The sequence below is a fragment of the Hyaena hyaena genome, unplaced genomic scaffold, assembly GCF_003009895.1.
Source record: "Hyaena hyaena isolate Hyena2069 unplaced genomic scaffold, ASM300989v1 scaffold_233, whole genome shotgun sequence".
Classification (NCBI taxonomy): Eukaryota; Metazoa; Chordata; class Mammalia; order Carnivora; family Hyaenidae; genus Hyaena; species Hyaena hyaena.
In genome coordinates this window covers 226527-251917 of record NW_024080866.1, presented here as the reverse complement: position 1 = coordinate 251917, position 25391 = coordinate 226527, and the positions used below count along the sequence as shown (strand labels likewise).

General features: G+C 54.8%; 1 protein-coding gene across 2 annotated transcripts; it reads right to left on the bottom strand.

Moving 5' to 3' along the window:
- Positions 1–1178: 1178 nt before the first annotated feature.
- LOC120239611 (inositol 1,4,5-trisphosphate receptor interacting protein) lies at positions 1179–24485 on the bottom strand. 2 transcript variants are annotated; one of them, XM_039243996.1, is made up of 2 exons: positions 24306–24485; positions 1179–4860 (listed from the first exon to the last, which is right to left on the bottom strand). In XM_039243996.1, the coding sequence occupies exon 2, from the start codon at positions 4845–4847 to the stop codon at positions 3189–3191; it is 1659 nt and encodes a 552-aa protein (XP_039099927.1). In that variant the 5' UTR covers positions 4848–4860; positions 24306–24485; the 3' UTR covers positions 1179–3188. The 2 variants fall into 2 exon arrangements, with proteins under 2 accessions (XP_039099927.1, XP_039099928.1); XM_039243997.1 differs by lacking the exon at positions 24306–24485 and adding an exon at positions 22443–22461.
- Positions 24486–25391: the final 906 nt, after the last annotated feature.

Below are 25391 nucleotides of genomic sequence, written 5' to 3'. Positions count from 1 at the left end.
GCACCCACATCATGGGGTTGACGTGGGAATTAAATGTGTTAGCACAAGAAATGCACACAGAAGGGTGACTGGCACCAGGTAGATGGCAGTTAATTGTTGCCTCCATCTATTAAGCTTTCCTACCCTCACCCCATGGTTCTGGCTGGAACATTCTTCCTCTTCAGTCTTACCCATCTTTCAGAAGCCGTATCAGGCAGTGCCTAATCCCTTATCCCCCAAGGTAATCAGTGGTTCCTGGCCTTTCCGAATCACTTGGGGAACTCGGCAAAAGGCAAATTCCTGGGCCAGACTCCTACAGACTCCACTGCTGGGTGCAGCGTGGCCCAGAAACCTGCACCTAGGGGACACCCGTAATGTGTCTTTTGGGGCTACAGCCAGTAAGGCAGCCTGAACTGGGCTTCTCCTGTGGACTCACCAGTGTTTCTATCATTCTTTTTTAAAATTTTTAAATGTTTATTTATATTTGAAAGGGGAGGAGGGGCAGAGAGAGATGGAGACAGAATCTGAAGTGGGTTCCAGGCTCTGAGCTGTCAGCACTGACACAGGGCTTGAACTCTCGAGCCCTGAGATCATGCCCTGAGCCGAAGTCGGACACTTAACCTACTGAGCCACCCAGGCGCCCTGTTTCCATCATTCCTGTGGCTCTTCCCAACCTAACCAGTGTCTCGGCCTCTGGCCGACCTTCCTCCTTTCTGTGTTGTCAAGAGGTGTAGCAAAATGTGGTTCTGGAGCATGCGACACACCCCAGTGAGTGGAAGCTCGGTGAAGTCAAACATGCTTGGCTGAGGAAAGAGCTTCCTCAGAGAAAGAGGCCTGGGTGTCCTTCGTGGAAAGGCCTCAGACGTGCCCTGAGGGACTAAAGCTTCCACTTAAAAGATCATCCCTTTCCTCAAAACCCAAAAGCTTCATGTTTCTTCTCGCTCCCACGTTTGTCTGCACATCAAGTTCTGTGAGGTAAAGTCTCGTGCTGGCATCCACCAAGTTCCCCTTTCGGAACTCCGCAGGCTGCTTCGAAGATGGACTAGAAATTGTTCTATTTTATTATTTGCAAAAGTTTTGTGAAAGCGTAAGAAGCAAAAGGGAGTGAAAGCTTCCGATGGTCAACAGGAAACCCTCCCCACTCCCCAACTCTGCTCTGGGGAACGCACAGACTTCTTGAAGTAAAAACAAACACCGTGACCAGTTTCTACTTCTTCCAAGAATTTAATTCTTCCTTTAATATAAATAAGGCAGCATGAAACATGAGAGCCCTGCTGCTTTCTGCTTCAGAAGCAGCCTCGGTGCATAAAAGATCCCCATTTCCCCGCTGAGCCGGCAGCTCTGAATAAACAAGAGGCCAGAAGGTAATTTTTCAGTGAACTTTCTCCTGGGAGCCAAGGGAGGTCCAGGCTTGGTCTCGGCTTCTGGAGGCTGGTTCCTGGCTGTGGGGTCTCCTCCAAGCACAACAAGGATGAAGGTGGGGAAGGCAAGGCATGGGCAATAATAAATACGGAAATTCACCCCGACTCTGGAAACAAGTCCCAACTGAATGGGGGGCCTGGAGCTCTGTCGGGCACTGCCGGCACGCCCCTTCCCTGCAGCCCCGGCCGCCGGTCTGCACAGTCCAACTCCAGCTCACACGGAAGGATTCCGCCAGGTTTCAGTGTTCCATCACAGCCCAGCCTGCTGCGAGTAAACCCTGCCAGGCACACTGTCCACCTTCCAGAACCCTCTGGGGCTGGGACAGGATCCTCTGCAGCTCGGGGTGAGCCTGACAGCCCCGGGGAACTGCGTGTGCTGTTCAGCAGGCATGGCCAGCTTAAACCCTGAAGGGGACCCCTGCTGCTGGTGCAGGCACCCTCATTCTTGCCTCCTCCTCGCTTGCTGCAAGGGTTACTGAGGCAATGCCATTAGAGGAACTCCCAAAGGGCCAGTGAAGCCACAAGTGGAGGAGGGAGTGGCTTCCCAACCCTTCTAAAAGAGGCCCACAGACGGGCCAGCTCCCACCACAGCCTCTGGCGCCTGCCCAGTGACCGGGGCCCTCAGCAGTGCCGTCCCTGTATGCCCCCAGTCAGCCAAGCCTCTCAGGGTCTTGGTCATCTGTGTAGCTGGCTGGCAAGGCCCATCCAGAAAGGAGGGTTCTGTGCAGGGAGGGAGCCCCACTGGAGAGAGCAGATCCTGGGGCTAACAGACAGAGCTAGCTTTTCTCCCCTGGCCTCCAGGAACGCCCTGCTCTGGGACAGACCCTGTGGAGGAAAACTCAGGGCTATGGCATGTGTCACTTCTCAGCTCTGGACTGGGCATCAGAGGCCAGGCTGCGAGCCAGGCCCCAGTACCCTGGGTATAGGTTCTGTCCTTTATCTCACTCACCATGTGTCTCCCAGAGCTTCCACCTTTGGTATCCGCCCTCCCCCACCCCGTGCAGACCAGCTGTGGAGAGAATAGAGAGGGGTGAGGGGCCGAGGAGCCTGTACCCTGCATGGTATGTGGCACCCACAGTGCTCAGCTCACTGGGGGAAGGGGTTGGGCAAGGGGGTGCACCCTGAGACATGTAGCTGAAAAAGAGGCCACGTGAAACTTCCCTCTGCCACCAAGTGCCCATTTCTGTGCAACAGACACTGGCCTCTTAGGGCCTCGAACCGCTACTTGGTCTTTTCTCCAAATAGCTTAAAAAATGGCAGCCACAGGTGGACTCCTGTTTTGCAGGCTGAGGATGGAAGGCTGCAGATTCCCACAGCTGCCCCTGTTAGTGCCTTGGGTGCAGATGCCCGGGGCCAAGAGTGACTGGAAACAGGGTGCAGGGTCATAACACACTGCCCTGTCAGACTCCTGTAGATCCTCTGTGGATATCCAAGTAAAGACTGGACCTGGGAGGTAAAAATTGTACCCAAATCGATGTCTGCGGTGTCTTTAACTTACTGTCCATGCAGTATTTCGTCATCATCTTAGCCGTCTGTGGTGATCCAAAAGTAAGCAGCAAAGGGTCAACCAACCCCAGACCAGAACCTCACCAGCAGGCCCCAGCTGGCACAAAAGCAAACCAGCTTCCAGCTTGGAATGCTTTCCTCTGGGGCTGTAGGGTTTCCCTGGTGGGCTGAGCCACGGCTCCCAGCAAAGCCCAGCATTTTCCCAGGACTGGACTGTGGATGCCCCCAGTGGTGTGGACATGTGGGGTGTCCTGCACCCCGGCCCTCTGGGTCCTGGGAGCTCTACAAGACAACAGCTTTTGGGGGCAGGCTGGTGTGGTCTGAGGGGATATGTAGGGAATACTCGCTGATGAGCACCGGGGCATTCTTCAGCATCTCATAGAAGGAGTCCACCGTCTTCCGGTAGAGACTTCGCTGCAGGACAAAGGGCCGGAAGAGATTGAGAGGCTCAGCCCTGCGCACAGCCTCAGGGAGGCCCATGGTATGGGGTGCCTTGCGGTTGCCAATGAAGAAGTGATGGAGCTTCTTCTCCAGCAAGCTCTTCTCCAGGAAGCGGAGCAGCTCGTGCAGGCGAGCATCGAGCTGCCCGGCCTCCCAGTCAGCAGGCCGCCGGGAGACCAGCAGGTGCAGGAGGGCCGTCTTGAGGTGGTAGTTGCCCAGCCCGCTGGGGCCGGTCAGGCGGCTCTGCTTGGACAGCAGGAAGGAGGCGATCTGCAAGCAGCTGAGGTGACAGGCACCCTCAGGCAGCGCCTTCGATGTCATCCGGAGGAAGTGTCGCTCGTAGACGGCAAAGGACAGGAGCCAGTCAGTGCTGGATGCTGGGGCCTCCCCAGAGGGCTCCCTGGGAAGGTGGGAGACAAAGTACAGGTCCGAGTCGTCACACTGGATCACAGGAATCAGGTTAAAGGGCATGAACTTCCCCGAGCGGAATCTGATCTTGAGGGACCCAGGGGAGTCCAGCTGACCGAACGCCAGGTCAAACTCGTATTTGTGGGCGATGCGGTGCCAGGCTCTGGTGAGGGCCATCTGGAACCACTTCATGACCTGCAGCGTGTCCAGGTAGGGGGCGTCTCTTGCACACAGGAGCATTTCCACCTCGCCGCCCGGCTGAGCCACGCTGTTCTTGCCGTGGAGGAGACACAGCATGTCTTCCCCGAGCTTGGTCTTGTCGCAGATGCAGCCCAGCGGATCCTCGTCGGCCCGGACCACCTTGATCTGGCCATAGCCCTGGCGACCCAAGGGCACAGAGCGGCGGGAGCAGCAGAGCTCTGCGTGGAAGTGGTAGGGCTCAGGGGGTATGAAGGGCACAAAGAGGTCGCACAGCAGTGGCCTGTCCACCTGCCAGTTCTCATACATGCTGTCCACGCCAATGAAGTCCTCCACCTCCATGTCCGTGTCGCGGTTGCAGAGGCTCCTCAGGGCCTCCAGCAGGTCATCCACGAAGCCTTCCACGAACTCCCGGGTGCGGGCCGCATCGGCCGTGGCCCCCCGGATGCAGCGCTCATAGAAGTGGTTGAGCGTGCCCTTGTTGGGCAGGCTGAGGCCCCGGAGCGGGGCACCCTCCAGGCCAGGCAGCTCCTCCTCGTCCCCGCCTGGGCACTCGGGTGAAGGCGTGTCCTGGTGGTCTTGCCGCCACACCTCGATCACCAGGAAGAGGATCATGCACAGGGTGCTCCACAGGTCCCAGGCCGTGCGGCTCTCGTTCTGCTGCTGGCCTTCCTCGGCCACCCGCTCCAGCGCCTCCTTCTCGGCGGCCAGCCGGGCCACCTCCTCCTCCAGCCGCAGCTGCTCGAGCTGCAGCTTCTCCTGATGCGCCTGCATCTTCCGGATGATCTCCTCCTCGTTTTCGGGGACCGTGGCGTTCTCCCGCGGGAACAGCAGCGGGTGGTTGATGATGGCTGTCACCACCACCAGACACACCCGGAAGAGCCCCAGAGCCATGGCTGCAACCTTCCTGCCACACAGAGAGACAGATCAATGGTCACACCGAGCGTCCCTCTGTGCCGCCTCTTCCCCGGATGCTCGCATCAACCCCCCACCCACGGAGTTAGGTGAATGTCTTGGTTCTTCTCCCCGCCAACCCGCAGTCTCCTCGTGTGCCTCCATGTGGCCTTGGATGAAAGACCTGCAAAGAGTCCCACACCAGCAATCCTGGCTGAGCAACCCATAGGGAAGGCCCTGTTTGTCTGCCCAGGCTTTCCTCCTTCTGGAAGCAGCAACCCACTTTCCTCAGCAGCCACCCGGTTTCTGCTCCCTGTCTTGTGGCTTGGGTAGATGATCCCACCCCAGCTCCGGGGGGAGGGGGGGGACATATAACCCAGGCCCAAGCTATTCCACACCCCTGCCCCCACAGTGTGGATTCAGTGAGGAGCACAGGACCTCACTTGGGCCAATGGGAGGGAGGCACAGGTAGGATTTGTTGGGGCCGATGGGGAGAAAGATGCCCTGTGGCCTTGGTTTGCCAGGGAACATGATTACAGCTGCCGGTGGCTCTCCAGCTGCCTGGAAGGGGGTCTGCTTGAGAAAGATGCCAACACAGACAAAAGCAGACTCTCTGGACTCACTGCCTCTGGACTTTTTAACTCCTATAAATCAATAATTTCTTTGCTTTGTTTAAATCAGTTCAAGTCATTTTTCTATCCCTTCACCCATCTCCCCTCAGTGAATGCTGTGTGGCACAGGTGTGTTTTTTCAATGCAGTAAAGCCTAGTGGTGGAGAAGAAGAAGATTGAGTTACAAGGCCAGCTGGGTCATTGATTAGCTGTGTGACCTTGGGCATGTTAACATACCTCTCTGAGACCCAGTTTCCTTATTGTACAAGAGGAAAACCACAGTAGCCGCAGGGTCACAGTACTGATGGATGTGGTGACCCATGCGAAGTGTGTACACAGCAGGGGATGGTGAACAGCATGCACACATCCAACAGCAAGTGCTTCTGAAGCAGTTCTGGGCCCTGTCTTCCCCCACTATAAACCTCTCCTTCTGATCTGTGAGGCCTCACCCCAAATACAGACTCTGACCTCCTGGCCTTCTCCTGGGTAGAGCTCTCCCCTGGGCAACCTTGGAGACAACCAGAGTGGCTGAACATTAGATTTGCTCTCCTGAATCTTCCAAACCTTAAACCTGACTTCTTAGTTGTGAAGGGCGATACTCCACTCCTCCAGGACAAATGGATTTTTAGATCTCAAGTGACTTTTAGGGAAGAGCTAACCCCATACAATCCTGGGAGTTTGTTAGACATGCAAAACCTTGGCCACATCCCAGACCAATTGAATCTGCATTTTAATACCATACACATGAAAGTCGGAGAAGCACAGCCTTACAAGGTTAAGCCTTTATATTACACCCTCTCCTCTCCTAGGCAAGAAGCTTGGGAAGTAACAGTGGGCCTTTTCAATACTTACTCTGCCCCCCTGTCTGGGACCTTAGCTAGGAAGGCTAATGGCCAAATGAGGTCATTTTTGGACAACAAAAAACACAGAGGGCTCCCCTGACCCCCTGTATGCCACTCATGCTGATAGGAGCTTTTCCACTTTGCGTGAGCCCCATAGCTAACCTTCAACTTGTACCCTTAAAAATACTTGTTTTGGTTCTTACCCTGATGGTGCCAAGGAATAGGTATTTGTCATCAGGTAAAGAAACCTCTACAGGTTCTAGCCACCAGTGCCAGGATGTGCATGACCTGAGCTGTCACACTTGGGTGAAGCCTGCTGCTCAGCTGTGATTCCATCCTAGACGCAGGTGGACATGCAAGCAGGAACCAAAAGAGTGGTCCGCCTGCAGCAGAATTAGGTTTACACATCCATTCAGGTCCCAGAGGTGAACTTGAGGAGATGGAGGACAGGAGAAAGTGGAGAAAGTCAGACCGGAAGGCAGGCAGGCTAAGGAAAAAGTACAGGGGGCAGCTGGCCAGCTTTTCGTCCCCAAGACTAGGAGTAGCTTGCCAGAGAATTGCAGAAACAGGTCAGTCCTGGTTTCCACATTCTAGAGATACAACAATGGAAAGTTTTGCCAGGGGGGTCCAAGGCAAAGCTGGAGGCTGGCTTATTAACACGGATCAGGCTTTTAAGATAAAGGTGTAGAGTGCTATTAGGCAGAGCACCAGGCAGCAGCCAGTTAGCAGAGAATTTGGGGTTGTTGAGGACCCTGAGGGTCCCTGTACTACAGGCAGCCACCTTTGGGCATGACAGGCCCTGCCTGACAAGTCACAGTAATAATCCTAGGCAACCCCTGATCTAGGAGGTCAGTCTCCATGCTCGCTCAGGATAGGATGCTACCAACTACACAATGGCGTCATTGTCAAGCCTGAAGACTGGGAAGTCTTCTTCCTCCCTCCCCGAAAGCTTCCATAGGACTACCTGTGTGCATCCTTGTGTCCTGTTCAAGGGCCGTAATGGCCTCCTTGTATTGCAACAGACAAGGTTCAAAGCTCCAAACGAACTGGAGCCATCGACTCTGTGTGCAAGGGGTTAAGAGGATGGATTCCAGAGGAGACAAGACAGGGCCCAGCACATGTACCTAATAGCTATGTGACCTTGGACAAATCACTCAATTTCTTCGACCCTCAGTCTCTTCATCCATATAACAGCAATAATAATACCTGCTATTGTAAAGCTCGAACAAGGTAATACATATAAAGCACTTGGCAAAATGCCTGCCCCTGAGCAAGTTTTCCTATAAAAGGGTAGCTGTGAAGTGATGGGATAACACAGTGAACCTGCCTGCAGTGGTTCCTAATGGGCCAGGCAGATGCCTCTGCAAGGTTCAAGGGCGGGATACACGCAGCCCACAGGATCATGGACAGTTGGACAGTCATAGGCTTACAACACTCACTGGGAGACTGAGGGAGAAGGGAACAGAGTGGAAGAAGCCTGGGCTATAGGAGCAGACAGGCTTGGGTTTGAGACTTAACTTGCCGAGTGGTCTTGCTTCTCCAGACTCCACTGCTTTACCTGCGAGATGGGGCTAACAGCAGACCCTCCTTCACAGGGAGGTTGAGTTAAGGGAGATTATTCATCTCAGGTGCTTGGCGCAGAGCAGATGTCCTACAACACCAGCTCCTTCCCCTGAGGCCTCTGCGGGCCTGTTTTCTCACCTGCGAAGCGCACCGTGCCAAGTCCGAGGGGTGTGGAGCAAAGCACGCTCAAAGGTGCTTTGAAAGCACAAAATGCTCCCCTAGTGTTGCTGTCCCTTGGCATGCCACTCTGCCCTCCAGCAAAAGGGAGAAGCCTCTGGAGGCCTGCATCCTCCTGGAGGTGGAGTTCTGACTCAGTCCTTCCTTAAACCGACAACTCCTTCCCAGAGATCAGATGAGATCCCAGGTGTCATTTTGCTTTTAGCGTATGGACAGGCGGGCTCTGCCTATGGGCACGGAGGGATGGCGAACAGGCCGTGCCGCTCAGTGCTCGCGAGATGAGGCTGAGTTGGGTCCTCTACTCCCCCCCTCCCCAAAACAAACCACAGGAAACACTGCCCTGGGGCCACCGGGCCAGAAGAATAAGAAGGAACCAGAGTGGGGTGACTTTTGTTGGAGACCAGAGGGATAGACAGGTATCTGGGAGCCTCTCCTAGAACCATGGATATATATGTGCCCCACCCCACCTCCCAAAGGGCCCCCTTTCCCCAATTTGAAAACTGTCCACCTCTGCACTGGCCCAAGGCTCTCAGCTCTACAAGGCTGCCCCATGCATGTGGTCCAAGACATGAGTTGGGTTTGGCTCGAAAATTAACTTGGGTTCCTCTGAGGGTTTTTGTCTGTCTGCTTGCCAGGAAGCCAGCAGGAAACCTGCGGAGTTCCTCTCCACCGCTGGCCCTGCCTACAGAGTGTGGTGGCCCATGCAGGTCACGGCTAAACTTAGCCTGGCAAAGGGCCAGGGTCACGAGGCAGCAGAGGCTGGGGCAGAAGGCTGCAGGTGGTCAGCCCATCCAATAGTTTTCTCAGACCCTTATTCTGAGCCTGGCAGGAAGCCTCAAACTCTAGGGGAGAAACCCCAGATGACTTCTCTATTCCCTGGGGTCTGTCACTCCTACACCCCTCACCCAGAGCCCTACAGCCCCCAAATCACAGCCCTACAGTCCCCCAATGAATGCCACTAAGAGTTATCTAATAGATACATGCTTCTGTTTATCCAGCCCTCACTAGGATGTGCAGGGTGCTCAGTGTGCCACCCCCCACCCCATAACCTTCTATGTGAGGGGTGAGATCCCTGTTTCACAGCTGGGTTAACCAAGCCCAGGAGACAAAGTAATTTTCTAGCCACATTACTTGAAAAGGCGCAGCCAGGTTGAGATGCTGTTCTCTCTGCTACCATCTGCAAAGCCCAAATTCTTTCTGCACTGCTATGTTTTCAAAGCACCTACTATGCGCAAGGACCATGCTGGACGCTGCAGGGCCCCCACAGATGAGTGCAGCATGATCCCAGGCAGGAAGAGCACCACAGTTCATGTGTGGAAATAGACAGCCACCAGCTGCCAAGGATGGTCCCGGAACAGAATGAGCTGTGGGCATAAATGGCAGACAAGCAGTAGGCCACTAAAAAGCAGAGGGAGAGAGGGCATTTCTGTTCTCTGGAGGCTCCTCCTTGTCTGTGGACTCCCTGTGCTGGGGAGATGTGGGTGTGGAAGCCCTTGGCTCCGTATCCTACAATAAACCTGGAGAAGTGAGAGCCTGTGTCCAGCCCCACGTGTTCATCAACACCTCTTCTGCCCCACCACCCACCTACCCCCACCCAATGGTAGCTGGCTGTGGCCTCAGCAGCAGGGGTGCCCAGGACCCATTTCTCAGCAGCCAGCAGTCCCCCAGGACAGTGGTTCTCAAAATACGGCCCCCACTAACAGCACCACAATCGCCTGGGAGCTTGTTAGACATGCAAATGTTCAGGTGCAATCCCAGGCCTGCTGATCAGAAACTCCAGGGCTGGGGCCCAGCACCTGGGGTTTTAACAAGCCCTTTGGGGGGAGGTTCCAGTCCCCACTCAAGTCTGAGAACCAGCCCTGCCCAAGCCAGGCAGGCCTCCAGGGAGGAGGAAGGCGTGGCTCCAGTACTGTCACCGCAGCTCGCAGCTCGGATCCTGCAGCTCGCCAAGGCTTTGCCCCACGCCCAGCTTGTCAGATGCAATTAGCTGTGCTAATTACAGCAGCAAAAGGGCTCAGGCCTGAGCGTCATCTTCAGAGCTTAAAGGAGCAGCTGAAGTCGTTTCTTTATGAAACAAAATAAAGTACGAGGGTTGGTGGCAGGAGAAGCCATCTGCAGCCCAGGCCCCTGGGGTTACAGGGCCCTTTCCCACTGCTTAGGCTCTGCACCCTCTGAGGAAGCAGGGGCCAAGGGAGACCAAGCTGTTGGTAAGTTTGGGCTGAACCCCTACAGGGTGAATGGTCTTGTGCAGGAGCTTCTCAGTCCCAGCTGACAAGGTGCACAGCGGTTTGTGGGGAATTAAACCACAAATTTCAGAAAGTCAGAATTTAGTGTGGTACTCATCTAAGCCCCATTTTATAGATGAGGAAACGGAGACCTAGAGAGGAGATCCGTCAGGCGAGGAGGGTGGGTGGAAGTGGTCCCAGAAGACATCACCCTTTGGACCTGCACAGACAGGAGAGAAGTAGTGCTTCTAACTGTGCCAGTATTTACAAGGCTGAGTACTTTACTAGGCATGGATATGGTCATTTGATTTTCAGAACATTAGTCAGGCAGCTGCAGCATCCTATTTTGTGAAGAGACTGATGGCAGAAATGTCCACTGTGTGACTTCTAAGATTCCCTGTCTGCAGTGAGCCTGTCCCCCCTCCCAGGCATCACTGCCAAGGACGACCACCCAAATCATCCAGGTTGGCTGTGCCCTGAGTTTCCCAGACCTGGAGGAAACAGGACTGTAAGGCTGAATGCAGAGCACGAGTCTGACCCTGAGTCTTCATGGTGGAGTCTGGGGCCCCTGAGCACGCAGTCTGTCCGAAGGCCTGGGGAGGCTCCCTCCCGCGGCCTGTCTGTCTCAGCTCCGATCCGCACGCCTCTCTCTAGCAGAGTTCACATTGCCCACTGGCATCAGACAAGCGTCCCTGCCCAGCCCAGGAGCCCCTCCTTAGGGAGCCTGCCCTTCGATGATCTTCCTATCTTCCCTGTGTCACTTCACCCACCAGGCCCTGCCTTCCTGGCTGTAGTTTCAGCAAGTTCCAAAACCTGAACGTCCTCCTGCATCCAGGGAGCACTGCAGGTGCCCAGTATGAGGGAGCTGACTTGATCACGTGTTAGGGAGGCGATGGCCGCTGTGGGAGCGACTTACCTCCACAAACTCCTTCCTCTTCGCCTAACTCGGGGCCAGGGTGGGGGGTGCACACAGACTCAGCCCAGATGGCTCCCACCCTTCCAGGACAAGAGTCCCCTGCAGGAGAGGAGCAAGGCCTCGCAGAGCTGGCCCACGCTGCTGCAACAAGAGCATCTCTCCCTGAGGGCCTTCTTTGCCTGTACCCCCATGGGGGTGGGGTGGGGATGGGGAGGAGGGGAGCAGGGGGCTGGGTCTGGGCAGCCTCAGGCCTGGGTAAGAGAGGGAGGGTCAGGCAAAGAAAGGAAGTGAGGAAAGAGGAAGGAAGAGGACCAAGAAAGCATAATTGAGAAAGTGGGTAGGAGGGTGAGGTTCTAGGCCCCAGTGCCGCCTCTTCTCAGTGTCCTCCCAGCCACACCCACCCCTCCCCCACAGCAGGACCTTTGTCTTGGCCTCTAGCCAGGCTCACCTTCCTCCCACCTGCCACTGGGCTGCCTCCCTTATCTCCTTTCAGTCACCCTTCCTGAAGGCAGGGGTTGTAAGACCAAATGTGGGGAATGGGGGTGGAGAAGACCCCCAGAGAAAATGGGCAAGGCTGCAGATGCCAGAGGTGTGAGTGATGGGACGGAGTCGACTGAGTCACACAAGCTTTATCTAAAGGACAGATCCATCACATCACAAATGACATGATCTTTTCTTTTTTTCCAAGAGAAACAGAACTCTGGATTTTATCAAAATCCCTCAATTTTAGGCTGTCAGGTACTGTTTCAAAAATTCTTTGAAAACCAGGGAAGCCAAATAAAATACGTCAGCAGGCCACCTAGAGCCTGAGGGCCCTGGTCCACAGCCCTCTTCTTCCTGTCCAGTGCCTCCCCTCCCCCATTAAGCACCCCTCAAGGCTGCCCTTGACCATGGGATTCTCCTCACTCTTCCCCCTCAGCAGTACCACCACCATTTCCTCTGGGAACAGGACTGCCTGAAATAGACTCCTTGGCTCAATCTTTGCTCCCAGTGTCTCCCAGTCATCCCAGCAGCCCCCCTCAGAATAACCACACCCGGCATTTACGAGGGCTGGCTGTGTGCTGGGCCTGTGCCAGGGATTTACACAAAGGGCTTCCCCACAGCCTCTCCAGGAACTAGAAGAAAAGAGACTCTGGAGCCTAATGGGTGTGCACTAAGTAGCACCTGGAATTACTGTCTGAGGTCTGTGGTCTTCTGGACTGGAGAACTGGACCCCCAGTGCCCCTCCCCCCAACCCAGGGGAGATCCCACACTGACTGAGCAGGGACCTGGGCTAGGAAGAAGCAGGGGTCAAGACTGGAGCCTGGTAGGGTTGAGGGAGAGAGCAGAGAGGACAGAAACCCCCACCCTGCCCCTCCCAGTGGAGAGTTCATGGCAAAGTTTATCCTGTGAGGGGAGAGGTCTTCTCCCCAAGGTAAGCTCTGCTGTCTCTGCCCCGTGGCCACACTGGCCAGACTCACAGACGGTGCCCAGCCACTCCGGCCAAAGTGCTAAGTTTCCTCAAGGCCCACTTTTGGAAGAGGAAGGGGTTTCCGTAAAGTCACCAGGATGCCAACCCCATCCTCTGGTCCGGGGTCATGCAGCCGGCCAGCCCGAGTGCAGGAAGGACGGAGGCCTGGCCTCGCTGATGTGGATGGGAGAGCCCACATCCTTCCTGTTCCCGCTCCTCCATCAGCGGCTCGTGCACATCCCTTGGCGAGCAGCGGGTGGAGAAGACAGGGAAGCCATCAATCTCCCAGGAAGGACACGGCGTCCTTCCGTCCAGCCATGCTGCCTGATGTTGATGCCCCCCCCAGCACGTCATGGGAAATCACAGCATCCCGGGACAGACAGGCCGAGGCCTAGTGTCTCAGAGGCTAAGGCATGGCACGGAGGCTTGCAGGCCACACAGACAGGACGGGGCTTCCCCAGCAGCCCTTCGTCAGGCCCACACCCAGCTTTCTCTTGTCTGTGTTCCCCAGGGCACCTCAAATCCAACAGCTGCGGCAGTGGGTTGAATGGTGGCCCTCAAAACATGCCATCCACGTGCTAACGCCCAGACCCTGTGAATGTGACTTTAGTTGGAAGGGTCTTTACAGATGCGATTAAATTAAGGATCACAGAGATGAGCTCACTCAGGATTACCCAGGGGGGCCTTCAATCCAGTGACAAGTGTCCCTATACACAGAGGCAGAGGCTGAAGGGAAGCTGCCAGGGCCTGGAAGGCCTGGAGCCACTGGATGCCGGAGGGGGCGGGGGAAGGGAGGTATTCCGTCGTGCGGCATCTGGAGGCACGGGGCCCTGCGGCGATCTTGGCACCAGACTTGGGGCCTCCAGGACTCTTGTTGCTTCACCACTCAGTCTGTGGTGTCCTGTCAGCACACACTCTCAACGCACAACGCAGCCTCCCGACCCCGCTCTGACGCAGCCTTTGCTCCTCACCCTAAACGGGGGCTCCCCATCCTGGCCAGCACGGACCTCTGCAAGTAGCTCCTCTGAGCTCTAATTCCCAGCCTCCACCTCCCTGGAGGTCTCCCTTCCCCCATTTCAGTGGGTTCCAGTTTCCATGTGACACAGGTCAGAGCTTTAAGACTGAAGTTCAGGGCCTGACCCCACCCAGCTTTGGGGTCTGCCTCAGTTCCCTTCCCACCCACCTGGCTGATTCAGATCACTGACTGTCCCCCGAACACCTCCTGCGCTGCCCTAAATTCCCTGCACCACGTCCATACCACACAGCCAAAATCCCCAGACAGTCCTCACAGCAAGTCCACCTCAGAAGCTGCTTCTAAGAGCCTCCCTGATCCCTCTCCACCCTCAACGCCTGAGACCAATCTTCTTGCTTGAATGGGATACAGCACCAGGCTGGGGGGAGGTGGCATATTTATTAAGCCCCTCCGAATGCAGGCAAGCCTGGTGCCTTAAGTACATTGTATCTCCATAGATGTCCCATAGTGGGTACCCCACGGTGCCTGCTCCCCTGCCTCTCTCCTTAGTTGGCCCGGCTCACCAGGGCTGCAGCCCCACTTCACAGGCAGGAGCCCAAGGCGCTGAGAGGTAGAGCAGTCACTCAAGGCCTCACGGGCACAGAGCAGAAGAGCCAGACCCCAGGCCCGCTGCTCCAGACATGGCCGCCTCCCTAGTCTGCCCCATCCTGAGCCACCTGGGCTCTGGTCTTACCCCACTGCTGTTGGCACGGCCTGCTCAGTGCACCGAGGACACATGCAATACCGGGACCCACTGGTGGGCTCACAATCTGCACACTGGAGCCTCCCCCCCCCCCCCGCACTTTCAAGAGAAGGCACCATATACCCCCTCCATCCTTGGGAAGGATGCACTTCCTACAGCAAGGAGGTGTGCGCCGAAGCATGTCCCTCGATCCTGGGATTCGCACCTCAGATTTCTGGCCCTGAAGTCACAGGGGCGCACGAACAATGGGAACACAGAGCTAACCATTTCTCACAGTGCGGCAGCTCTCATGCACCGTCAGATGCGGGCTTCGCTTGAGTGAGTATTTCTCAGAATTTCCCTCCATCTCTGGGCCCCATCTCGCCCACAAGAGAACCAGCTGGGAGGAAGCACGAACACCCACCTCAGGCAGGGATGCCACAGCTCCCCAGACTTGTCCCCCTTCTCTCCCTGCACCCTGTGATCTCTATAGCCCCTTCCCCCAGGCAGCGAATGCTCAGGCACTTTTGCTGTAGGGCTGGGAAGTCTGGGGAGGCCCAGACGTCAGGGACAGAAAGTAGGCTCCGGAACACAGCAAACAGGCTGGCTCAATGGGGAGGGTATTTAAGGGGGTTGAGCAGGAACCAGAGAGAAAATACAAAAGAAAACAAAGTGGAGACAAAGCCCTCCCTTGGCCATCCTTCCTCCCCTCTCACAGAGAAGCTGGGGATGGGTGGAATGAAATAGACTGCTGGGCGCCACCTTCCTTGTGATCCCTGGATGAGAACAAAGACTTGCTCACAAAGACAACCTGGCCTCTCAGGCAAGGGCAATGGCCCCCAGGACTTTTCCATGGCCACAGAGAGGCCAGTTCCCCCTCCCACCCTCCCTATCCTGCGGCCTCTTACTCACGTCCTGGCTTGAGAGATTCTGGCCCCCACACAGTGAACAAGCCATTCCCCCACCCAGTCCCCCACCCGGGTCCCCTGTGGCTTGGGTGGTACCTGACACAATGCCTGGGCCCCAGCTGGGCTGGAGAGAGGGGGAGAGGGGAGGGGAGGGGAGAAAGGGAAGAGCTCTGGGCCTCGTGTAAGTACACGTATGTACACACACACACACACACACACACACACACACACACCCTCTCTCTCTCTCTCTCTCTCTGTGCCTGCAAAGATCTAAAACCCCTTTCATCTTAAATAAAGGGGAACAGCAAGAGACACAAAGGCAAGACGGAGGCCAACCCAGCTGTAAAAAACTTAAGAGCTTGTGGCGGGCCTGTCTGCTGCAGGAACCCAGGCTGAGCACCAGAGCCAGAGTGAGCCTGCCTTCCCCACCAGGGCCACCACAGTCAGGGCCAACCAGTTCTCCCTGCCCCGGAAAGCAGAGGGCCTAGACCGTAAGGCCAGGAACTGCTGGCAAAATTACCCCCAGAATTGTCTAGGACCACACAGAGTCAGTCACCTTCCCTGTGAATGACATAAAACAACATCCAGACATGGGGATGGAGTGACGCCTATATTCTGCCCTGGTTTCTGAGCCTGGCACATAGTAGGTGTACCTGAACAGGTACGTGCAGGTCAGGCTGGGGCAGGCAGCAAGCAGACACTGACACTACCAAGTTCACTGGGACACACTCTACCCCAAGCCCACCCAGAAATAAACAGCCCAAGGCTCTTCAGTTCAGAAGAACTTAACGCTCTGCAGAGGCTTCATGTACAAAGTCTGGACTCAGAGGGCCTGGGCTTGAATCTCCAGTCTCTCACCTGTGGTGACAAAGTACCTCCCTCCTCGCATGGCAGTCACATACGTAAGTCACGCTCCATAAGGGACGATGTTATCCATGTTGGTATGGGTAATGAGGCCGGATCTCCCTTTTGATTTGTTAAATCCTGAGTCTTAGGGAGTCCTCTGGGGACAGGGGGCTGACAAACACCCCTGCAAACTCCAGAAGCCTGGGGACTTAGTCTGGTTGTCTCCTAACCTCCCTGTTTCTTTGAAAGACCCCAGAGGCTGCCACAGAGGGAGAGCAGGAAGCTTGGCCCCTGGAGAGCCTGTAGCACCCCCCCGCCCCCAATCTGGCAGCATCCATAGTGACAGCCCCTCCACTCCTTCTGAGCACCTAGAAGGAGAAACCAATGCTGGTCCCTGAAGCTGGGCATTAAAGAGAGGTGCAGGCCATCCACAAATGCCTACTGAATAAATGAAGTCAGGACCAGGGAAAATCCTCATTGCCATTTACTCCCAGGAAGCAGGAATCTGAAATGGGAGCACCTGATGAAGTAACTTCTAAGTTTCTTTTTTTTTCCTCAGGAGGCACTCTGTAGTCAGAAAGTTAGCAGAGTGCAACAGTTGTAAGCACCTTGGGAAATGTGAGCAAAAACCCTTCCAGATGCAGCCCGGGAGACAGACCTCAGCCATCTCAGGTCTGGATGGCCTTCAGCTAACTGCTAGCTGACTCACCATGATGTTTACCAAGAAGATGACCCGACCCAGTAATGAACCCTGACACAGATTTATCTGACCCTCAGCTGCCGATGCCCTTGACACCCACTTCCTTGCTTCAGAGTCTTAGACAAATGTAAGATAAATGGACGATTATCGGGTTCAAAGCAAATTAAGAGAAGAAGCAGAGAAGCAACCCTTGAAAGAGTGGCAAGTAGTTCTCCCTTTCTGGAAAAAATGACAAGCCTCATGGCCCTGATGCCCCATGGAAAGGTTTAGAAAATAGTGACCAATGTGGGACATTAATTGACATTTAAGCATCGTGCAAGATGCTTTACATGAATCATCTTCACAATAAACCTCCGAAAGAGGCACTATCCTCGTTTTACAGATAAGGAAACTGAGGCAGAGTGGTGAGGCCACTCACTCATTATTGGGGCTGGGATTTGAACTCAGGGATGACTTTTAAGCCTCTGGTCTTCCCATGATGTTGTGCTGCTCAGTGACCTGATGTCTGTGAAATATTACAGTGCACCTATGGGCTTTCCTGTTCTGTTTAGGGAAAGGCAGGTGACAGTTTAGGTGAAATCTGGACACGAAGCAGGGACTCAGACTTAATGAGCTTTCAAGGCTCCTCCCTCCCAGAGATTCTGCGAGTGTGATCTGGGATGTCTGAGACCACTATTTAGCTAAAAGGATGGAGCGCTGAGGAAAGGGAGTGAGGACCCTCTGACACTGGGTAGTGTGTTTTGGTGGGAGGCATCAGGGAGAAAGTGGCATGGGGGGGGCAGCACGCAGGGGTAGGGCCGAGGGATCCCTCATTTTCTTCCTCTCTGGTCCAGGCTCTGGCCTGGCTGTGGTCCTGCCCCTCTGGAACAAAGTCTCAGCAAACAAAGGACCTTTTCATGAACTTCAGGCGGGTCCCCTGACTACTACTAAGGAGGTTATTGAAACAGGCTCCCAGGAGAACAGTCTGTTAAGAGCACATGGTTTTGTGCCAACAAGCACGACTCAAATTATGACAACACCCTCCCCGTGGTCTGGTGGAGGTTGGAAGGAGACTGTCGTGTTTCCACTTCAGGGGAAAGACCTGGGGGGAGAAAGCAGGAGCAGCCCAGGAGGGCTCCTCCCAGGCAGTGGGTGTCCCACTAGGTCCTTCACCTGGAAGTAAGCCATTTGAAAATTGTGGCCTTTGTATTTTTTCCAGGACTTCCATCTGAGCAACTTAAAGTGCTCTGTGTATTCTTTGGTCCTGGCTGCTATTGTCCCCATTAAACAGGCAGAGAAACTGAGTGAGTCACACAGCAGGAGGAAACCAGGAGTAGGTGGTCAGCCTGGTGTCTTCTACCCTTTGATACTCAGACTTTGTGGGATTCAGTCCTTTGGCAGGACACAGTTGATACCCATGCCTGTCCTCTCTAACACCACCCCCCAGATCTTGGGTCTACTTCAACCGTCCTCATGAACTACTGAGGAAGAAGGGACTTTCCATGGCTTTAGTTTAAGCCACCTGAAATTCTCTGCCTTTTTTTTTTAAGTTTATTTATTTTGAGAGAAGGAGAGAAACAGGGAGAGAGGGAGGGGCAGAGAGAGAGGGAGAGAGAGAATCCGAAGCAGCCTCTGTACCATCAGCAGGTGCTTGAACTCACAAACTGTGAGATCATGACCTGAGCTGAACTCAAGAGTTGAACGCTTGATCAACTGAGCCACTAGGCACCCTCTAAGTCACCTGAAATTCTATGGAGTGTGCTAGAGCTGGGGAGAGGGGAGCTGGGAGACCTTGCTTCTGTTCCCAGCTGGTACCAATTCTTGGGGCAGCGGATCCCAGACATTCCTCCTCTCTGTTTGCATTTGCTGATAATGCCCCACGAGGCCAATGAATCCCTAGCACACTGCCTTGCACACTGTAGGTGCACAATAAATTCTCGCTTAAGCAATGAGCGAAGGTTGTCTCTTAAATCAGTCCCTGTAGTGAGGACATGGGCATCCTTGTTTCCTACTTTCCTTCGGGGATGAGGGTGAAGAAGGGAAAGCCACTTTCCTGATCTCCCCCTCACTGCACCACTACCTCTCACTCTCCCTTTCCAGATTGTAGAAGGGAAACCCAGAACCATGGAAGCTGCCAGAAGCCCCTGTAAGGAGTCATGCTCTTTGGCCCAAGTAGCAGCTCAGAGATCTATCCACTCAGGGCAAACCCAGACCCAGACACCTACTACCAACTGGCTCACAGCCCAGACCTCTGAACTGCAGGCCCCCCTCCCACTCTGTCCCCTTGTCCAGCCCCTGAGAAACATACCTGTGGATGTCACACCTTCTGTGCTTCCTCCTTTCAACATGTGTCTTACAGTTAGGATGGTTCTTATTCCTCTCTCTCTACCTTAAGGTGGAGGTGTTGCCATGGGCAACAGTGATGTCACCTACCAGGTACTTCCATTCCACAGATGTCAAGGGGTGGGCCATTGGATGGATGGAGGGGTAATATACTTTCTATGGGGAAATATCACAGGTCCCAAACCGCTGAGGAGGACCCTACAGACCTGCTGGGCACTCCCAAATGACCCTTGTCCTCTCCCAGAAAACCTAACCCTTCTCTCCCCACTGCATGCCTATTCAGGCCAAGCCTCAAACCTGACTCTCCCTCTCCCAGAGTTGGCTAAAATGTCAGGACTAACACCTCTGACACCAGCTCTGAGCAAACCACAGCAAGGGCACTGATGAGTTCCTTCCTTCTGTGCATCTGGGACAGTCTCAGTCCCTACAGCCTTGTCCTTCGGCCGGACATCAATGGCACTAATGTGGAAGTAGAGGGCCCAATTCGGCAGAAAATGTGGATCCTCCAATGACCTCTAGTGTTTTAAGAGCTAACAGTAGCCAAATCAGAAGTCTGTGCCAGGCACAGTGCTGAGCATTTTCTATGCATATCCTATGAGTGGTTATCCCCATCTTACCAATGATGAAACCGAGGCTTGAAATAGTCAAAGCACTTGCCCAAATACAGAGAAGGTCCGTACATGGAGCAGTGGAGCCAGGACTCGACCCTAGTCCACCCTCCTAAGGCTCAGGAGGGTCACGCCTCCTTTCAGGGCACGGAGCCCTGGAGACTGTGGCTTACTAAAGATGAGCCATGAGGGGACCCGGACAGAGATTACAGAGAGCTCTTTAAATCCAAAGAGGCCCTCTAAGCAGGCCAAGCTGACCCAAGGCAGCCACGGCAAGCAGTGCCTTAGTACTGCCTCACGCCCATGCTCACACAGGGGCTGCTCTAAGTGGCCAGTCTGGGGTCTTCCTCTTCCCCAGGCATCTGCGCTGATTAGGACCGTGTTTCTTTGCTCTGTGCTTGGCTTCCTGTTAACCCACCCAGGCCACCGGACCAAATCCTCTTAACTTGCATATAGCATTCACATCCATGGCCTGGCCTTCCAACCCTGAAATGTACAGTGGTTAGCTTATGCAAATGAAACTATGTAGCTGGGAGCTGATGTTTATAAAGCACTAAACAAGCAAGTAAAATAAAAGTAGCTAAATTATGCAAGAGGACATGGAGAAATGCTATCAGGTAAACACTATCCCCGAGGCCAAGGAGACCTACACAGCCAGGCTGACTGGAGTACTGGTCTACCTGGCAGGTGTCTCTCCATTGATGAGGGCCCCAGAAGTGAAGAGGGGCCCATGCTATTGGACACTCTCCTCCCTGCCCTTCTTTGCCAAGCACCAGCTGCCTGTATCTGTGGTTTCCCACGTGGCTTGCCCAGGATGCAGGGACCAGAGATCATCTAGTCTGCATGATGGTCACACGTCTTCCAAATTAATAAACTAGCATTCTAATTTGTACCCCCACTTCTAGCAGCTTCTCCAAGTGACACAGTAGTCCAGGTCCAAACCACCGTGAAAACTGTGAGATGGGGTTTCTGCGTAGGCATGGCTACGAGCTAGACCTTCGGACTGGTGACATGATCCAGGTAAACACCACACTTTACACGGGTCCCTCCCAACAGACTTCAAGGCATCCTCATGCACCGAGAAGCTAGTTTGTTTAAAATACTGCCTCGAGGGGCGCCTGGGTGGCTTAGTCGGTTAAGCGTCCGACTTTCGCTTAGGTCATGATCTCGCGGTTTGTGGGTTCGAGCCCCACGTCGGGCTCTGTGCTGACTGCCAGCTCAGAGCCTGGAGCCTGTTTCAGTCTGTGACTCCCTCTCTCTCTGACCCTCCCCTGTTCACGCTGTCTCTCTCTCTCCTAGAAATAAATAAAACATTAAAAAAAAAAAATACTGCCTCGAGACAGTATGTAGTAAAATGCTCCATTCCAGCTAATTAAGTGCTACCAGGTATCATGTGGAAAATAAGTGATGATATATATGAAGCTGTGAAATGGGATTTTGGGAAAGATTTCCTAATCAAGTTTGGGAAGGGCATTTGCAGGTGAATAGGACCTAGACAAGGAAGGGAAGAGGGAGGAGATGGGGGTGGGGGGTGGGGAGGGCTGGACCAGCATGTTCTTCAGACTCTCGCCACCTTGGTCTGCTCCTGGGGGCATTCTCTGCCTAGGTCAGGGGCCTGTGTAGCTGTGGACTTTCCCCTCTGCACCACACCCAGGTGGCACTTACTCATCTCCCCCCCCCCCCCAATCAGGTCCCAAACTGGATTTGCCACCTCACGCTGCCCAGTGATTAAGAAGGAAAGTCATTCGATGCTTGGCCCTGGCCTCCCATTAGCCATCAAGGCTGAGCTTGCTTTTTCCTCACCTTTCTGCTGCCAGATGAGTTTTCCATCTTTCCTTCATCTGAGCTGAGTGGGTATTTCTTCCTTTGACCAAAGGAAAAAACCAACTGCTCTTTCCTCCTTCCCACGAGGGTCCCCAACCAAACCTACTTTTTAAGCTTAACCTGCTTCTTGCTTTGTGAACGTTCAATGACTGGGACTTGGCTTCCAGTTTCCTGAACTCTTTACTTCTCTGTGTCTTAGTTTCCTCATCTGTATAAGGATAACAATACCTCCTTCATAGGACTACTATGAAGATTAAATGAATTAATGAAAAGAAAATGGTTTTGGAGAAAAAAAGCTTGGCAAATAAATGGTAAGCCCTTAATAACTGTTGGTTATCAGGGCTGCTGTGTATGGTTGCACAGGTGGTGTACTGCTCAAGAACACGTGACCAGGGTGCAGTGAGGATGAATACACTCACACGCCAATTGCCCAGCTATGCACCTTGGTCATGTCCATCAAGATGAGGCCCCCAGGTGACATCTTAAATGTCACCAAGGAGCCACCCCTCTGCTGAGAGGTGCATCTTTATTCTAATTCACACAAGAGATAGGACAGGGTAGCAACAGCGCTGGCAGTTATTATTATCAACTGCTGGCATTCCCAAATAGGTCTCCTTCCTCAGCAAGACTGGATTAGAGGGGGGTCTGGGATAGACTGGTCTTAGCCATAAATAAGGTCCCACTCCTCAGCTGCCCAGCACTCTTGGAGCACCCGCTCCTCACTAAGGACACTTCTCTGTTGAAGTCCCACAGCTTGCACTACTGCTTCACTCTTGCTGATCCTACCACAGTTTTGGATTCTGAAGCAACTCTCCTTCCTCACTGCTGATGGCTACCTGTCTCTACCGACAAGGATGGGCAGCGCACTACCGACTGATGGAGTTCCAATTGTTGCAAGTTACCCCTTACTTCTTAGAAGATCCGTCTCCCTGCTTCTCCTGGTCAGTGAGTCACTGAGGCCAGCTGGGCAAGTCTTCTCAAGTGACGGTGCTAGAGTCACCGCCTTGCCCCCTCGGCTTCTCCTCTTGGAGGTAGAATCTCCTGTTCTTTCCCTTCTCCCTCATAAGATGCACTCTGCCAACCCCCTTCACCATGCCATCTCCTCTCCTCTGGGCCAGTTCCCTTTGGCAGTGCGGAACCGGCCACGGAGAACTTGAGCTCAGGGGCTCCAGCGGCCCAACCCCACCCTTCCATGGGCTCCACTCGAGATGTGTACCCCCTCCATCCGATGGAATTTCCCACCTTCTTTCTCTTCTTCCATCCCAGGGGGTCCAAAAAGGGAAAAATACAAAACCAGCTTTCTCCCAGGCAGTACTTTCTTGGGTGGGCCATTTTGCCAGAAGCCTCTACTGGGAATTCCCGGGTCTTGCTCTCAGGTAAAAGGTTCACCCCCATACCCTCTTCTTTGTTTCCCTTTGAGCACTGCAGGAGCTGGGTGCCATTCCTGGTAAGGTGACAACTTTGGGGATGATGGCATCGGGTTAAGAGTTCAGATCTTCGCCCCCTGAAAGCCAGAGCCCGAAATGGCTGCATCTTTGAAAATTACGGAGGAAGAGGATGGCATTTGAACAAAAGCTTCTCCATCCACCCGGAGAGAGCAGAGACTCCGAGTAACCAACCACTTTATGGTTACCCACAAGTGGAAAATATGAGGGCAGAATGGCCTGCAGCAGCAGCAGGCCCAGGGAATTAGCAAACAATGAAAGCCACTTAGGCACGTAGGCTGCTAGGAGGACTCAAAAGCACGGCCTATTTTGCTATTAATAAAGAGATGAATGGCAAGTCTATCTGTGGCTGCAGAGCCAACCTGGATGTGTAACTACACCAGGCTCGGACCAGCTTCCCCTGGCAGCCTCTCCCAGGTAGAACTGGTTTGTAAAAGGGAAGGGCCTTGGGTCAAATCCAAAAGAGTAACAGGAAAATGGGATTCCCAAACTGATTTAGATCCCAAAGACCAGGGTCCAGGATCTGCCAGTATCTGGGGCTCTTCTAGTTTGGAAGAGGGGTTGGGGTGGGGGTTCCCACACCAGGCCGAGGATGCAAAAGGCAGCGTGCCGTCCCTCAGTAGTTCAGTGAAATATTTTCCCTTCTTGGCTAGCAGCATTTTGGTTTTTAAAGAGGAGCATTTTGGACGGGATGCCTGGCTTTGGGCCTTCGGAGTCCCTTCACCTGGCAGCCAGAAAGGTGCAGACGCTGGGAAGGGGGTGGGGATGTGGTTAAGGGTCAGGCAGCAGAAAACTGCAGCCACAAGAGAAAGTACGGTCCCTTCCACTAATAGTCCCGAAAGAGGAAGCCGGCAGAGGCTTCACCCGACCCCAGCAACCTCACAGCGACACTATCTTAAACAGAGAAAAAAACCAAGCTGCACCCCTACTGCCCCCTTCTCGGAGGGGAAGGAGGCTGGCTGAAGAGCTGGGTGGCCGGGCCTGCCTCTCTGCCCTAGCACTCTGCTCAGACGGTCAGAAGTGACAGATCGCCGGGACAGTAGGGACGACACCGCTCGGCCGCTTCGGGCGCCGGGAGGAGCTGCCCGCCGCGCTGGGCTGCAGCCTGGCGCCCACGGGGTCCGCGGCCGGGGGGGTGGGGGCGCCGCAGACCACGCGCCCGCCTCTGCAGGGGCGCCGCAGCCGGGTCCCCCCCGGGCACCCCAGCCCGGCGCCGAGCAGCCGCCCGCACCCCCCGCCACCTCGGGCGCTGCGCCGTCTACTCGCGGCCCCTCCCCCTCACCACGAGCCGCTGTTCTCCCCCCACGCGAGGTGGACACGCGGGACTTACGCTGCTTAGTCCCACTCCCCGTCGCGGCAGGGACGGCGCCAGCCCCGCTGCGCGCGCGGGTCCAGGGCCGGAAGGCCGCGGTTCTCCGGCGGCTCTCCCCGAGCGTCCCGCCCGGCACTTAAAGGGACGGGGGACGCAACACCCCGGCCGGCTCCCGCCTCCTGGCCTCCATCAGCACGGCCCTAACGGCGGCGAGGTTACTCATTTCCTGGACGTCCCAGAAACTTTTTCCTCCTTATAAGAACAAAACACCCGCCTCTCCTCTCGGCGGCGGAGGCTTCTTAAGGAGGACCGCGAGGGTTGCGGGGGCCGGCCCCGGGCCCGCCGCAGAGGTTGGCCCGTTGACCCCCAGAAACTCCAGAGAGGTCAATCGGAGTGGAGGGTGACCGGGCGAGCCGGGATCTGTCCACCCGAATAAACTGGGGTGGGCGGACAGGGAGTCGGGCAGGACGCCCTTAAAAGTCGGTCTAGGCCGGCGGAGTGGAAGGGGTTAAATCACTGGGAGTGGGCTGAGCGTTTTCCCGCGGCGCGTTTCTCGGGCGGCGGAACTCCGGGGGCCACCTCTTTTGTCCTCGGGAGGGAAATCTAAACCGAGCGGCGACGCCAGCCCTCTTCTTTTTTTGCGGCTTGAACGTTGCAAGAGAACTCGCCAAACTGACGATAAGCGAATGCATCGTAGCCTTTCCCCCTGAGTAACTCTGCACAAAGGAGAACGGTGGCCACACGGGTCTATCCGTAGGGGGCGCTTTAGTGTCCAGAGCCTGTTTACGCTTGTGGAGTCGATCCTGAAGGAACTGAGGCTGGGAGGGACCCCAAGCAACAGCACGCTCGTGGCGCTTAGTGGATTATTGTCCCTTTGTGACCTGCTCCAGTGTCACAGCCAGTAGAAGTGGCCCGCAACGGCTTGAAGACATCCTGCATTAAGTGGCCTTGGGGGAGTCAAACGCCATTGAGGGCACCTTGGGGGGAAATTATGAGATCACACTGCCCAAATGATTATCACTACTGCTACTGCTGTTGAGTCTTAGATCACCTACTTATTTCCTTTCCTCTTCGAGCCAGCCACATAACTTTAACACTCGC

Excerpts from the sequence above, each read along its gene's own strand:
- LOC120239611 (XM_039243996.1), bottom strand. The coding sequence starts at position 4,847 with ATGGCTCTGGGGCTCTTCCGGGTGTGTCTGGTGGTGGTGACAGCCATC.